Raw genomic sequence first — 14,426 nt, forward strand, 5'->3', positions numbered from 1 at the left:
TTACTCTTACACTTTGTAGTAAATGTACTACTTTTGGCTATTCACCATTTCCAAGTGTAAATTTACTACAACGTGTAGACATGTTTATGTCACCACCCCCTGAAACCATGGGGTAAGCCAAATTTACCAATGTGTGGTTATTATTTGTAACGTTTCACATGTAGGCAGAGGTCTCCACCACATAGGCAGAGATATGGTAAGGTATGGAGAAATGTTTAAAAGTTAATTTAAACTTTTTAAAAATTGTTACAAATGTTTGTTTAATGTTAATGTAAATTAATGTTATGCATGTTTTTAAAAGCAGAACAAAATAAAAAATATTAGAGCTCCACTGGCTACCACATTGCTGCGCTCCCGCTTGTATTTGCGCTGTGTATTTTAGCATTTCCTTGGTCTGTATTTGTGTTTGACAATCTGTTTTGCTTACCCCTGTTTTTAAAATCTTGTTTGCTGCTCGCGCTCCTCATTCCCCTTACTGCATATAAAAAGTGCTCTGTTGCCACAAAGCACCACCACTTTGGTGGGTCCGGGTCCCGGGGGCGAACTTTGGTGGGCGCCATCTTGGATTGGGGCATTTGATCCGGCGGCAGCCCCCATCTTGGAGCGGACTCGCGCGCTAAGGGCTGATTGGAGCGCCTATTTAAAGTCGCTCCCTCCCGCGCAGTTGGACGCCTTCACTTAGCCTGAGTCCTGCCAGAGTCCTGCCCGTCTGCGCTCGTCCGCGCAAGGGAGAAGCAGGACGCGGCAGGACGCTATCGTGCTGCAAATATGATTTATCAGTATTCCAGTCAGGCTCTTCACTTGATCAGACGATGTCTGTCCTCTTGTTCGCACTCGGCTCAGCATCCCCTGTGCGGCCCTCATACTTGCCCATGCGGATGGTGGGAACTATCGGCATCGACGATGGCCCCTAGCCAGGTACTGCCGCACCGTAAGAAGGAACCTTCACCCTCTAGTGCCGTTAAACTTTGGCACCATAAAGTCAGATCCCTGTCGAAACATCATCAAGATATTTATGAACTTATCTCCTTAGAAGGTCCTGATGTCGTCTTCATGACGGAGACCTGGCTAGGTGATGAGGATACGGCCATTATTAATCTGGCCCTCCCTCCGGGCTACGCAATTCATACACTAAATCGCAAGGGGAGAGGCGGAGGCATAGCCGTGGCTTTTAAAACTTGCTTCACTAGCACCTGGAAGCCTATGCCCATTTTTCCATCAGCATTAGTCAGCATCAAACACTGTCAGGTCTTCTGATTTACCGTTCTCCAGGGAGTGACAGTGCTTTCAGGAAAGCCCTTCCTGAGCTGGTAAGCTCTCTCTCTCTGCTCTCCTCCAACATTACCATCATCGGCGATCTTAATATACACCTCGATGCCATGGAGATACCAGCGGTTAGAGGTCTGCTGGACGACCTTGAAGCAGTACAGCTACTCCAACTGGTCCGTCATCCGACCCATGAGGGAGGTCATATCCTCGATCCGGTCTTTACAAACTTTCAACTGGCCGAGGTCTCACCCCCTAGACCCATGGGATGGAGTGATCATTACCTCATTGAGCTTTCTGTCACTATGGTGACACAATCTATTGGGAAGCCTGATAAAAACATCTTTCAGGCGGCCCTGGAAAAAGCTCAAATTGGAGGACTTCCATCGTCTCCTGATCACCACACCTCTGGCTCACACGGATGACGTCGCAACTGGGTATACCATCTTTTGCGCTTGGATTGTTAAAGTCCTTGACGTATTAATCCCAGCCGGCTGGAGTAGGAACCGACATTCTCAGCCTAATCCCTGGTACACGGAGGCACTCAGGTGTATTAAAGCTACCTGCCGACAAGCCGAAAGAGCATGGAGGAAGAATTATGATAAAGACCTGAAAGTATGCTACCTGGCCAAGGTAAAGACATACCACAGAGCTGTCTGCCGGGCCCGAGCTGACTACTATGCACGGGAGTTCCAGGCGAGCTCTAATCCGTCCAAACTGGTTTTCAAAGTCTTGAAGGAGCTCACAGTGAACAGACTTCCTATTACGGAGATCTGTTCCCTTGCCCACTGTGAGTCGTTAGCCAGCTTCTTTGTGGAAAAAGTAAATGCCATCTACCGCTCTTTTCCCAAAGCTGACCCTGACAGTACGACCTTGACATTGTGTACTTCTCAGTGCTTGGCCTCTCTCTCTATACCATCGGAGCAGGAGTTTAATCTCCTAGCGGTCAAGGTCAAGTCTGGCTCACCGGAGGACCCTTTGAGACCTGCCCAGTTTATGGACTCGACGTCCTTTTGCCTTCCTCCTATCCGCCATCTGGTGGAGCAATCCCTTACCATCGGTTCAGTTCCACCTAGTTGGAAGGCTGCCTGCGTCATGCCTATCATAAAGAAGCCTGGATTGGATCCGTTGAAGCCGGAGAGCTATCGACCCATCTCCCTCCTTCCCTGGGTGGCAAAAATTACAGAGGCCCATGTGAATAACATCTTAACAAACCATCTGGAATCTGCACATCTTCTAGATCCTACACAGAATGGTTTTAGATCTGGACATAGAACAGAGACGGCACTTCTATTCATGGTTGAACATCTCCGCTCTGTACTAGATGCAGGTCAAACGGCGGCACTGGTCCTTTTGGACCTCAGTGCCGCCTTTGACACTGTATCTCACACCATTCTTATTCGAAGGCTTGGTGAGGCTGGTATTTCAGGCAGGGCGTTGGACTGGTTTCAATCGTTCCTTTCGGAACGATCCTTTCAGGTTGTAGTGCCACCGTTCAGATCCAAGCCCCACGCCATCACTCAAGGAGTCCCGCAGGGCTCGGCGTTGAGCCCCACTCTCTTCAACCTCTACGTTCAACCTTTGGCGGAGGTTGCGAAGAGTTGGGGTCTCACTATGGTATCATACGCCGATGATACCCAGTTGGCGGTGGCTCTTAACGGGGACTCTGACCAACTGGCATCGAACTTTGCGGATGGTTTGAGGGCCGTTGCTAGTTGGCTTACGTCCAATTGTTTACAACTCAACGCACTCAAAACTGAGGTGATGGTGCTGGGGAAACATCCTGATCTGTGGGGTGCTAGCTGGTGGCCTAAGGAGCTGGGACCTCCCCCAAAACCTGTCTCCGAACTCAAAAATCTTGGCGTCTGGTTGGATTCCAAACTAACCTTCTCGTTCCACACTAAGAAGGTGGCATCCATGTGCTTCGGCATTTTGCGTGGCTTGAGGCCTATCCTCAAATTTTTTGATGCCCCCACCCGCCAGATGGTGATCCAAGCTAGCGTACTATCGAGGCTCGATTACGCGAGCTCACTGTTCCTGGGCGCCATCCAGGCGGAAGTCTTGCGACTTCAACGGGTGCAGAATGCGGCAGCTAGGGCCCTGGTGGGCCTGCCACGCTTCTGCTCAGCCAGTAGCACAATTTTTAATCTGCACTGGCTGCCTGTAATCAGGCGCATAGAGTTCAAGGCCCTCTGCTTTGCGTTCAAAATTCTTAAATCTAACACCCCTATCATCCTTCAGCACCTTTTGTCCTCGTACACCCCTTCGCGCAGCCTTCATTCTGCTGGCCAAAATCTGGCACTTGTCCCCCGATTTCAAAAATGCAGATTGGGTGGCCGATCGTTTACGGTCTTGGCCTCTAAACTATGGAACGTACTCCCTGTCTACATTCGCTCTCTGGATGACCTTCTTGCTTTCAGGAAAGCCGCCAAAACCTATTTCTTTCCTCTGTCTTATTAATTACTCCCTACTTTTTCTGTGTTATTAGTTATGTTACTTTTTCCAGTTACAGCGCCGGGACGCCCCTTAGCTGGGGCAGCTGTGCGCTTAAAAAATCCAAATAACATAACATAACATAACATTAACTGAGCTAGATACATAGGTCTATATATATGTTCATATATAGATAAATCTATAGAGAGATGAGAATTCTTAACGGGTAATTGTGTAATATGGCGCAATATTGTCATCAAAAGGCTTTGGTGGCATCATAAACCATGAAGCGAAATGACGATGGTTTGTAAATCTCACCAGAACCATAAGATTATGTATTTTTTTTATATTGCATATTTATTTTTGGGTGGTTAGCTTGAAAAAACGATCTCTTTAAAAGCTCAGCTATCAATGAGCACTTATTGGAATTAGAGTATTTAGGTTTTGTTTACCTTTCTTGAGTAATTGTTTTATTAAAAACGGACAGTGGTGAGGGCCAATTGATGTGTACTAATCTATGGTTGCTGAGATGACATCATAATAAGGAATTTACATCATTTGTTAACACAATTTGCCACATAATTTGCATATTGCTGAGATTTAAGAAACAAATGCTGTTTGGAACTCGAATGGATGAAAACTATACTTCCAGAAAATGAGCAAAATCGGCCATGTATAACAAATTCTTTAAGACCTCTTCAAGGGGGGAAAGCATTATACAAATGCTACAATTCAATTCAATACGTTATAACATGGATATTATGAAACACAGTCTAGTGTGTCAGCTCTTATATAAGACATAGTCAATGAATTACACTCTGTTGTCAGTTGCTATCATTCTGTGACCTTTGAATGGTACCCCTGCGTACGATTGCAGGAAATAAAGTCTTTCAGAAAACAAAGTCGCTCAAGAGGTTTTTTGGGAAGTATTTTTTAAGCCAACTCAACTGTGCTGATTTTATCAATATCACAAAAGTGAAAGAGGGAGGGGCTTTTTTTTTAGATTTGACTGTGACATACATGGATCTCCATGGAGAGGGAATACCAAAACTAGCTTAAACCCATTGATTAAAGCTACGAAGGATGACGACTAACCTCGACAGGATCCATGTTTCATGTGCGAGCATTCTAACAGAGACAGGTTAAACAGGATATAAGTCAGTAATATGGCTTAAAATGGATTTCTCTTATCACACCCCCATAGCTCCCAACGACAATGCAAATAGAATTGTCAATCTTTTTCTAAAATGTTGGAAAAACTGCAGAATTCTTTTGCGTGTCTATGCTTCCTAATACATTAGTTCACCACTTTATGAGGATATCTTTAAAAACACACTTGAGTGGGCAGACATACTGGAAACCCTGGATAAGGGCACGAGAAAAGCCCGTTTGAAGACCTGCCACTTCAAAATGCTCCACGACTGGCATTGGTCACCAGCAAAACTGAACAGAGCAGGACTCCTTCCCCACGCAAACTGCTGGCGGTGCGCAAACACCCACTGTGACACAGCAAACATCATCTGGGAGTGAACTTCAATCCAACCTATCTGGTTGCATATTGGAACAGTCTTGGGGCCTCCGTGCCGCTACACCTACCTCTCACCCCCTCAGTTATCCTCCTCCACAACGAGGGGGACTTCCCAGATTTTTGCCGCCTGCAGTGCCGCCTCCTTCACACAGACCTGGCTGCAGCCAAGATATGTATTCTTCCCCAGTGGAGGTCGCCAGAACCCCATCCCTAGGAAGATTGATTGGTAGCAATGATCCAAACTGCCTCTCACAAACGTGTAATTTACAACTTGGAGGACCCGACTAAGCTATTTATGCAGATGTGGGCACCTTTCCTCCATGAGGAGGCAGCCGATAGGTACCCTGCCCAGGGCTCTCCAACCCCCTGAACCGCACAACCAACCCTCGCTGCATGTCCGGAAGGTTGCAACCCCGCTTTCCCTCTCACCTCCTGAGCAACAATGAGGTCTGCCCGCCCCTGCCCCGCTTCGCTTCTTCTCCCCCCCCTCGGCCTCTCTCCCTCTTCCCCACCCCCCTTCCCTGCGTTCTTCCCGTCTCCCTTCCTAGCCTTTCCTATGCCCTTTCCTCCCACCTACTCATCCCTTTTCCTCTTCGTTCCTCTTGTCCTCGTCCTTTCCTCACCCATCCCTTTCCCTCCCTTCTCCCGGACACGCAGGCTCACAGGGCAGCGGGACGCCCTCCTTCTTCAAGGGTAACCGACACTGCCCCCTTTTCTACCCGTTCCACTTTTCGTCAAGAACTGACTTATCCCCCAAGCAATGGATGTAAGAATCACCCGAACCTACAGGTGAGGGTTCTCTTCCCCCTCACCCTGATCCCTGCCCTCCTCCAGCCCTTCTATCTGCAACATCCAGTCCCTAGAGACGCAACCCTCCACCCCACCACTCCTCTTCTCAGAGAATGCCCTCTCTACTCCTCTCCTTGTATTCCCCCACCCGAGGACCACAAGCCCACTGACTCCTCACTAAATATGACTTCTGAAGACAGGCCGGCACTGGAAGTTGGTGGGGGTTCACTCACGTGTTATTACTGGATATCAGTTTCTCTTGGATTATGCCTATTCCCATGTATCCATACCCCTCCACCTTCCCTTCTCAGTAAATTGCAAAGCAACGTTCAGTCTAACATTGTTCAAAACGTTTGTGCTTAGATATCATAAGGTGTTCATGCTGTATACCTTTACTTTACTCAATAAAAAATTGCAACACAAAAAAATATACACACTTGTGGCCCTGGAACAGGGTGAGTGGGTCCCGGATTACAACCACAGGCTGCTCAAGACTACAGTCTCTCTTTATCAGCAACCCCCTCACGCCACTGGAAAACTTTATGTGAAGCCAATTTTGTCACAGATAGTAGACCTGCTTGTCCAACAGCTCCATTGCATCATGGAAGCATTTTTCAAAGATGCATTTATACAGGGATACAAATAACACTTTTTCATTGTCATATAAAACACTAGAATGAGAGAACACTTCAAGAAAGTTTGGTAGAGTTCTAAAGGAAATCTTGGCACGTCGCTTTACAATACCCATCCAATACCTATCATCAGGCAACCCAAAAAAGCAGAGAGAACCGTAGAAATGAGATCACAGGATCTCTAGAAAATAAAATACAGCCAATTTAGACTCCTGCACTGCGAGTTGTGATATAGTTCACAATATTTTTTAAACCTATACCCCTGGGCAAAACTGCCAGATAAATGTGAGAGTTATTTTTTCAAATGTGGTTTCTGCCAACTTCATAACTTACATACACATACATTTTTCACACATGCACCTACCGTATTATGTCCTTTTGCTCGTCTGCCAAAAGTATATTCCAATGCTAGAGTTGGTTTTGGAATTTCATCTCTGTAAATTACAAGAGAAACAGGGACAATAATTACTCATCATTATAGATACATAAGCCTCTTCTTCAGGTAAAAAAAATATGAGTATGCATATTGTTGTAATTTACGAAGAACGCAGAAGTTACACATCAGACAATTAGAAAGAAAGTAGACAAATGTGACAATGTGTAAAGTTTTTCTGAGCGCCTATTTTCTCCCCAAGGTTGCAGATTATTTCAAACTACTTTAACAAATGCAAGAAATGCAAGAAACTAATTTTTTCAGTAGAAATGAACAAATCAGTCATCTCCCACGATATAAACCAGCATTTAATAAACACCATAAATTGTATTTCACAATTTTGAAGTGGAGAAGTTTGCAAAACAATGCAGTTAAAAAATAAAAACCATACTTATTGGTTTAAAAAAATTATATAAAGTTAAAAAATAATTACACAAAAAGTATTAAAAAAAAGAAAACATTTGAGGAACCAAAATAATGGGCGTTCAGTAAAACTTGCAAAATAAACACAATAAAAAACGAAACAAAACACAATGAACAGTGAGGGTTGGCTGTCTGCTGTGGGTTAGTTGTTGCCAACCTGCATTGCACATGGCCAAAGGCCAAAATAGCCAGGATTGGCTCCAGAGGGAAGCTGGGCACAGAGCCTGGCCCTGCAGCCACCCCCGGCAGGTCAGGGCTAAAGGCCTCCTGCATCAGGTGAGATGGTCACCCATGGCTGGCTGGATGGAGAACCCAAGGCAAATCCTTGAAGCGTACAATGGAAGCCGTGTGCAGCTAGGGATGGCCACTCTTGGTGACATTTATGTAATGTGAGTAAAAAACTGATATTCAGTGATGAAACAAAGTTTTAATGTTATGATTAGCTTTGCTTGTAAGACCTTAATGTATGTCTAGAAACTTCAGACATTCGCTGAAAAAACACAGTTAAAAAGTGAAGATATGGTTCCAAAATAAAACTTAAAAATCGCTGATGTTTGCCAAATTTGTCAGGACTCAACTTTAATCTTACTCAGAACCCACATTCAAACAAGAGGGTAAAACCAAATCCGATGAAAATGAGGGCTAGTAGAGGTAGGTAGGCAATGGCATGTGGCAATGGAGCTGGAGGGGTTGATGCCCAGGAAACGTATGTCAATTGAGAGTCTATGGAGACCAAGATAGATGGCCCAAAACACAATGGCCACAATGATCAGTCTACGGGCTTGAGACAAACCATTCATCTTGATCTTCCAGCTTAAGAGTGGCAGAAAAGCTTAAGAGGGCAGTCAATGCTTCACTACCTAGCTTGACAACTGAGAGTGCTGGTGGCTTTTTTCCTTTCACACCAGAATTTTACTTTGATTGCACCTACGTGGATTCTGTATCCTCTAGTATACATCTCATAGGGCCGCTGCACTTCCAGACCAGTGCATGTATAAGATTTGAAAACTCTGTTATAACCTACTGTGCCAACGTGTTTGATAAACAAATCAATTCAATACAATAATAACTTTATTACGGCCAGTTTGACAATAAAAGCACATATAAATTAATTTGCTTTAAAATCAAACAAAGAACGGGGTACATACAGTTTGGGAATTTAAATAAGACATACCCAGGTATGGGCTAGAGCAGTATAGAATACAGTACAATCTATGATAGCAGCTAAGGTACAAAGGTACAAAGCAATAGTGGCCATTTTAAAGTGCATGTGCAAAATATACATACATTTTACCAGACACAATTTGATAGATCAGAGCATTATCTTCTCCAGTAAAAAATTCAATTCTCTAAAACATCAGTCCAGTATACCAATAGATTCATGTTATAAATAAATTAAACTATTAAAATAGTTCTAAAATAGACAGTTAATTCCTTTAAAATACCTTCATTTGACAACTGGTGTACAGGAGTTTAATCATCATTTTTTGAAATTGGTTTTAAAAATACACCACATAGAGAATAAAAAACCTACTACCGAATATACTATGGGGAGGTATCATGTTTCAATATCCTCAAGGCCTCAAAACAGCGCCTGGTTCCTAGATTTCTGCATATCTGGACCCGCCACCGTTTTCTCGCTTTAAGGTATCCGGGGCAGCAGAAAAGCACATGGTAATCTGATTCTGCGGAGCAGTCATATGTCGGACACCCCAGAGTTTGCTAGCCAGCCCATTTATTTGGAAAGTAGCAGTGTGGCAATACCCCAAATCTAAACTGTAGGTAAAACTTCCTAGCAGTTGCCAGCATTATGTCATTCAATGCCAGCTCTAAACTGTACCGATCCTTATCTTGATTACAGAGCTCTGCCAGAGGGTATATTGAGTTGGAAATGTCGACCTACACAAATATCGAGTTGTAAATATCTCGACACAGAAACATCGACAGCAAGAATATCGTGGTCAAGAATATCGAACTTAAGGTAAGAAATATTGATTTAAAAAATATATAAGTTATTCAAATCGTTTTCAAAAATATAGTTCTTTAAAATATTGATGTTTTAATTAGTGTTATGTATTTTAGCATATTGTTTATGTTTTTTAATATATGTGGTCACTTTTTAGTAGTTATTCATTTTATTTAAATAAAATGTTGCGTTTTTAGTTCCGGAGCGGGTTTTGGGTTCATAGGAGAATAGGGTGGGAAATAATTTAATTATATTAAATTGATAATTATTTTTTGAGTATTCATATTTATTTAATTGAGATTGTATAGTGTTAATTGTGTGTTTTTTGTTGTACGTTTTATGTCTTGGTGGTGGGGTTTATAGGGTTATCAGGTGGGAAGTAATTTATTTTTAATTAATTAATTGGTGTTAATTAATATTAATTAATTGGTAATTAATTACGGTAATTCTGTAATTTCTTTTAGGTGCAGGATGTGGGATTTAAAGGGGTAAAGAGTGGGAAGTTTATTTTTAATTAAATAATAATTAGTTGATAATTAAGCATACATAATTGATAATTAATGTTGTTAATTGTTTAATTAATTTTTTTGGGGTGTGGGTTTTGGGTTGATAAAGGTGAAAGGTGGGAAGATACTTATTTTTAATTAATAATTAGTTGAAAATTAATATTAATTAATTATTTAAAAATTAAATATGGAAATTGTGTAAATAATTTTAGGTGCGGGTTGTGGGCTTTATAGGGGTAAAGGGTGGGAAGTAATTTATTTTTAATTAATTAGTTGATAATTGATATTAAATACTTGACCATTAATAAGGGCAATTTAATTGTTTTTCTGTGAGGGTTTTGGTTTTTTGGAAGTAAAGGGTGGGGAGTAAATTAATTTTACTTACTCTATAATTAGTTGTTGAATGCTATTAGCTTTTTAATTGAAATTAATTATTCAATACTTTTTTTACAGTTTAATTCTAGGTGTGATTTGTGGGGAATATAGGGGTAACAGGTGGGAAGTTAATCTTTATGTTTTTTAATTAATATTTATTTTATTAAAAAATTATGTTATTTATGGAAGTACATTTGTTTTTTTAAATTTAGATGTGGGTTGTGAATTGTGTGGTGTTATAGGGTAGGAAGTACATAAACTAAATTTATATAATAACTAGCAACCCGTCCTGACGTTGTCTGGGTATGAATTGCTACCGGCCAGTAGTATATTGTTTTGTAGGATTTCGGTTTGATAGCATTACTTATCTGTGACAGGCCTGTGAAACGCTCCGATTCACAGTGCACTGCTGATGCACTTAAGAGTGCGCATTCAGTAGTGTGTGAACTCGAGTTTCCCTACTTTATTTTTCCTTGCAATATTATATAGCGCGAACTCGACAACATGGCATGAGCACAATTTACATTACAGAAGGACACATTCATTTGTGGTAGGCACGGGGAGACAAAGCGATTTGCCTGGAATCACAGGATGTTGAGCTGATGCTGAGATTCGAACGTAGCTCCCCAGCTCTAAAGTTCGCAATTCTAGAACTTGTGGCGGGAGGAGTGTCTAAAAGTGTATGTCGGTGCTGGCCATCAATGAGAGAGACCTGTGCATTTTTCAAATGGGTGGTGAAAAAATATGAGTATGTTGCTGGAGATGTGGGCCGCCGTGTCACCAATGTACTTACCGGGGAGGGTAGACACCCATTATTCCGCAACTTTCTTTCTGCATACCATCACTCCGCATACTTTCATTACGAAAGTACCATGACTCCGCAATGCCATTATAACTTATGGCATTACATTTTATATGCTTTTACCACGCATACATTTACAACGAAATTCGTTATAAATGCATGAATGGTAAAAAAAATGCTTTTAATGTTTGGATAAGGTAAGTATGGGTATAGGGGTATATGTTTTGGGGTACTGAGATATATGTTTTGGGGTGTTTGGGTATTTTAAGGGTTCAGATATAGTTTTGGGTTATGGGGTACAGGGGTATTTTTAGGGTTTAGGGATAGGTATGGGTTTTGGGGTACAGGGGTATTTTTAGGGTTCAGGGCTAGGTTTGGGTTTTGGGGTATAGGGGTAGGTTTGGGTTTTGGGGTACAGGGGTATTTTTAGGGTTCAAGGCTAGGTTTGGGTTTTGGGGTACAGGGGTATTTTAGGGTCCAGGAGTAGGTTTGGGTTTTGGGGTACAGGGTTATTTTTAGGGTTCAGGGCTAGGTTTGGGTTTTGGGGTAAAGGGGTATTTTTAGGGTTCAGGGGTAGGTTTGGGTTTTGGGGTACAGAATACAGGAGTATTTTAAGGGTTCAGGGCTAGGTTTTGGTTACAGGGGTATTTTAGGGTTCAGGGGTAGGTTTGGGGTTTGAGGTAGAGTGGCATTTTTAGGGTTCAGGGCTATGTTTGGGTTTTGGGGTACAGGGGTATTTTTAGGGTTCAGGGGTAGGTTTGGGTTTTGAGGTACAGGGGTATTTATAGGGTTCAGGGCTAGGTTTGGGTTTTGGGGTACAGAGGTATTTTTAGGGTTTAGGGATAGGTTTGGGTTTTGGGGTACAGGGTATATTTATAGGGTTATATGGGTTAGTGTTTAAGGGTGTTGGGGTATTTAAAGGAGTAAGGGTGGGTTATGATTATGGGGTGCAGGGGTATTTAAAGGGAGCAGGGTGGTATTAGCACACGATATGAGACATGGCATGAAGGGCGGAACGTACCACACGCCCCCAGCATTTGTCACGCCCCTAGCACACGCCCATAGCGCAATGCAGACACGCCCACAAGGGACTACTTTGCTGGCACGGTTCTTTTACCTTTTAAATGTATATGGTGGGCGTCTGCATAGCCTATGTCCTTCTGCTGCAACTGCCCTTTCCAACGCTGTATTGGGTGTTGTGATTGGTGCTGTGGTTCCTGAGATTACCCGCCTCAAAGGTTTGGGCTCTCTCTTTATTATATTAGTATAGATATTTTTGTTCATAAATAATGTCTTGTTGGACTCGGCCCTTTTTCCCCTGAATTTTTTCGCTTTTGTGGGAATGCACGTCATGGTAATGAATGTGAAATACAATGTTAAATGTGACGCAATGGTGTACGCACCTGTAATTCCCCCATTGTAAGAATGCACCTTGGTAAAATGCTACTTTTAAAATGGGTGCCATGGCTGTGTGTTGTGCCGCTTGACTGAGGTGGGTTAGCAGTCTAGTTGTTGTTTCCCAGCTACCCCAGCTTTTGGAGGGAAACCTGGCACCCAGGGTGCTCTACTCCTCCCCTGAAACAGTCAGGACCAGTTTCCCCAGACGCTTATAGAAGCTTCTGGCACTGTCTGGTAGGTGGGGTGAGGGGCATATAAATAGGGGCTTGCCACCATGTGCTCAGTCAGAGCGTGGACCTGAATAAGAGGGGACCTACTGCCAGGAGGTACCGCCACATGGGCCTGTGTGCTGGCCCCTGAGCTTACCTGCCCTCCTCTGCTGTCCACAAGGCCAGAGAGAGCCATAGTTGGGGCACTACTTGACCGGGGGACCCTCCGCCGGAGTATAGGCTGCTGAGCTTGGGGGAGACTACACTACTGTGGCTGACTGAGCTTAGGCTTTGCTGACCCCAAGATAGCTGAGTGATTCTGCCTGCTTGTCTGACCTTGCCCAGTGTGAGGGGAACCAGGGAGACCAACTCCTGAGTGCCTGAGGAAGAAGAACGCTATATTGGACTGGCCTGTGCTCCCTGCCGGCACCCTAGCGCCTCGTGGGACCATGCCTGCATGCCCTGCGTAAGGTGAGCACTATATTTGGTGGGCGCTATGCTTGGATGGACTGTGTCCTGCCTGCTATATGGCGCTTGGGGAGGGCGGCGCTATGTACTGACTGCCCTGGAGAAGAGGAGTGCTGTGTTTTGCCCCTGCAGTTGGTGGGGCTGCATAGCGCCTGTTAAGCACTATACTTCACCATCCAGTAGCGCTGTGAGGCCAGGAAGAACTGTTTTTATTTAAAAACGCCGCGGGAGCCAACCCCGTGTAATGGAGGCACTTTACTGACTGCAGCAGGTGCCCACCCCGCATTGGCGATATTTCACATAGCGGGTGGCCCACTGCGTGTCTGCCGCCGTGGTGCTTGATTTTTACAGCGGGTGCCCACCCCACGTAATGGCGGCATTTTAGGGGTGCTTTTACGTTGAGAGGGTGCCCACCCCACACATTGCCGCGCTCTGATTCGGCCCAAAATCACCGCTGCAGCCCAGGAACGACGACAAAAGAAGAGCCGCCACGCTGGCCGCGGTGACCCGCAAGGTCTGGTGACTGCCTGGCGTTGGTGGGGCCTAGGCAGAAAGTAGAGGAGTGGCCGGACGGGGCTCCCGAGAGTCTGGGAGAGCCATGTGAAGAAGCGGGATCTTTCTTGAAGCCCGGGGTCCCAGGAGGGAGCCCGGGTGAAGGGCAGCGAGGTGCTGGCGTTGGCGGGGCTCCCTTGTGGGAGAGGGAAGCCGGCACCTGCCGTCAGGAAGACAGCGCCGAGACCAGAGGAAGCCGCAGGAGAAGCCCGGAAGGTACTGCTCCTGGCGGGGCTCCCGGTCTGGAGAGGAGAGCCCCGCCTGACCAGAACAACGACTTTGCAGCCCCAAGAGCCCGGTGAGAGGGGCTCATATTTTACCCGGTGGGGAGGCTGGAGTTGGGGCACATTGCCGGTGCCCGCCCCCGTGGCTGCACTGGGGACACCGTCGTGCCAGTACTCGTTGTAGACTTCACAGCTGTGCTGCGCCAGAGCGGGCAGCTGCAACGGGGCACCTCTTATGGACTTAAGGGTACCAGCGGAGGGGGGGGGGGGGGGGGGGGTTCTGCCAGTTCTTCATATTGGCCAATGTACTTGTGGTGGTGTAAGGCGCTGTTGGCATGCCTGAGGATTTCCTGTACTCATGCTTATGGAGATGCACCACTGGTTATATGTCATGCCCCATGCCCATCTGATTATGAATATAT

The 14,426-nt window shown here is 44.8% G+C and overlaps 1 protein-coding gene across 1 annotated transcript in view; it reads right to left on the bottom strand.

Moving 5' to 3' along the window:
* DYNC2LI1 (dynein cytoplasmic 2 light intermediate chain 1) overlaps positions 1–14,426 on the bottom strand; it is a 267,996-nt gene that overhangs the window by 156,447 nt on the left and 97,123 nt on the right. The window contains exon 4 of the mRNA XM_086927800.1: positions 7,013–7,082. Coding sequence (XP_086783926.1) covers positions 7,013–7,082 — 70 coding nt within the window. The remainder of the gene's footprint in view (positions 1–7,012; positions 7,083–14,426) is intronic.

This window comes from Lissotriton vulgaris, chromosome 6 (genome assembly GCF_964263255.1).
Source record: "Lissotriton vulgaris chromosome 6, aLisVul1.2, whole genome shotgun sequence".
NCBI lineage: Eukaryota > Metazoa > Chordata > Amphibia > Caudata > Salamandridae > Lissotriton > Lissotriton vulgaris.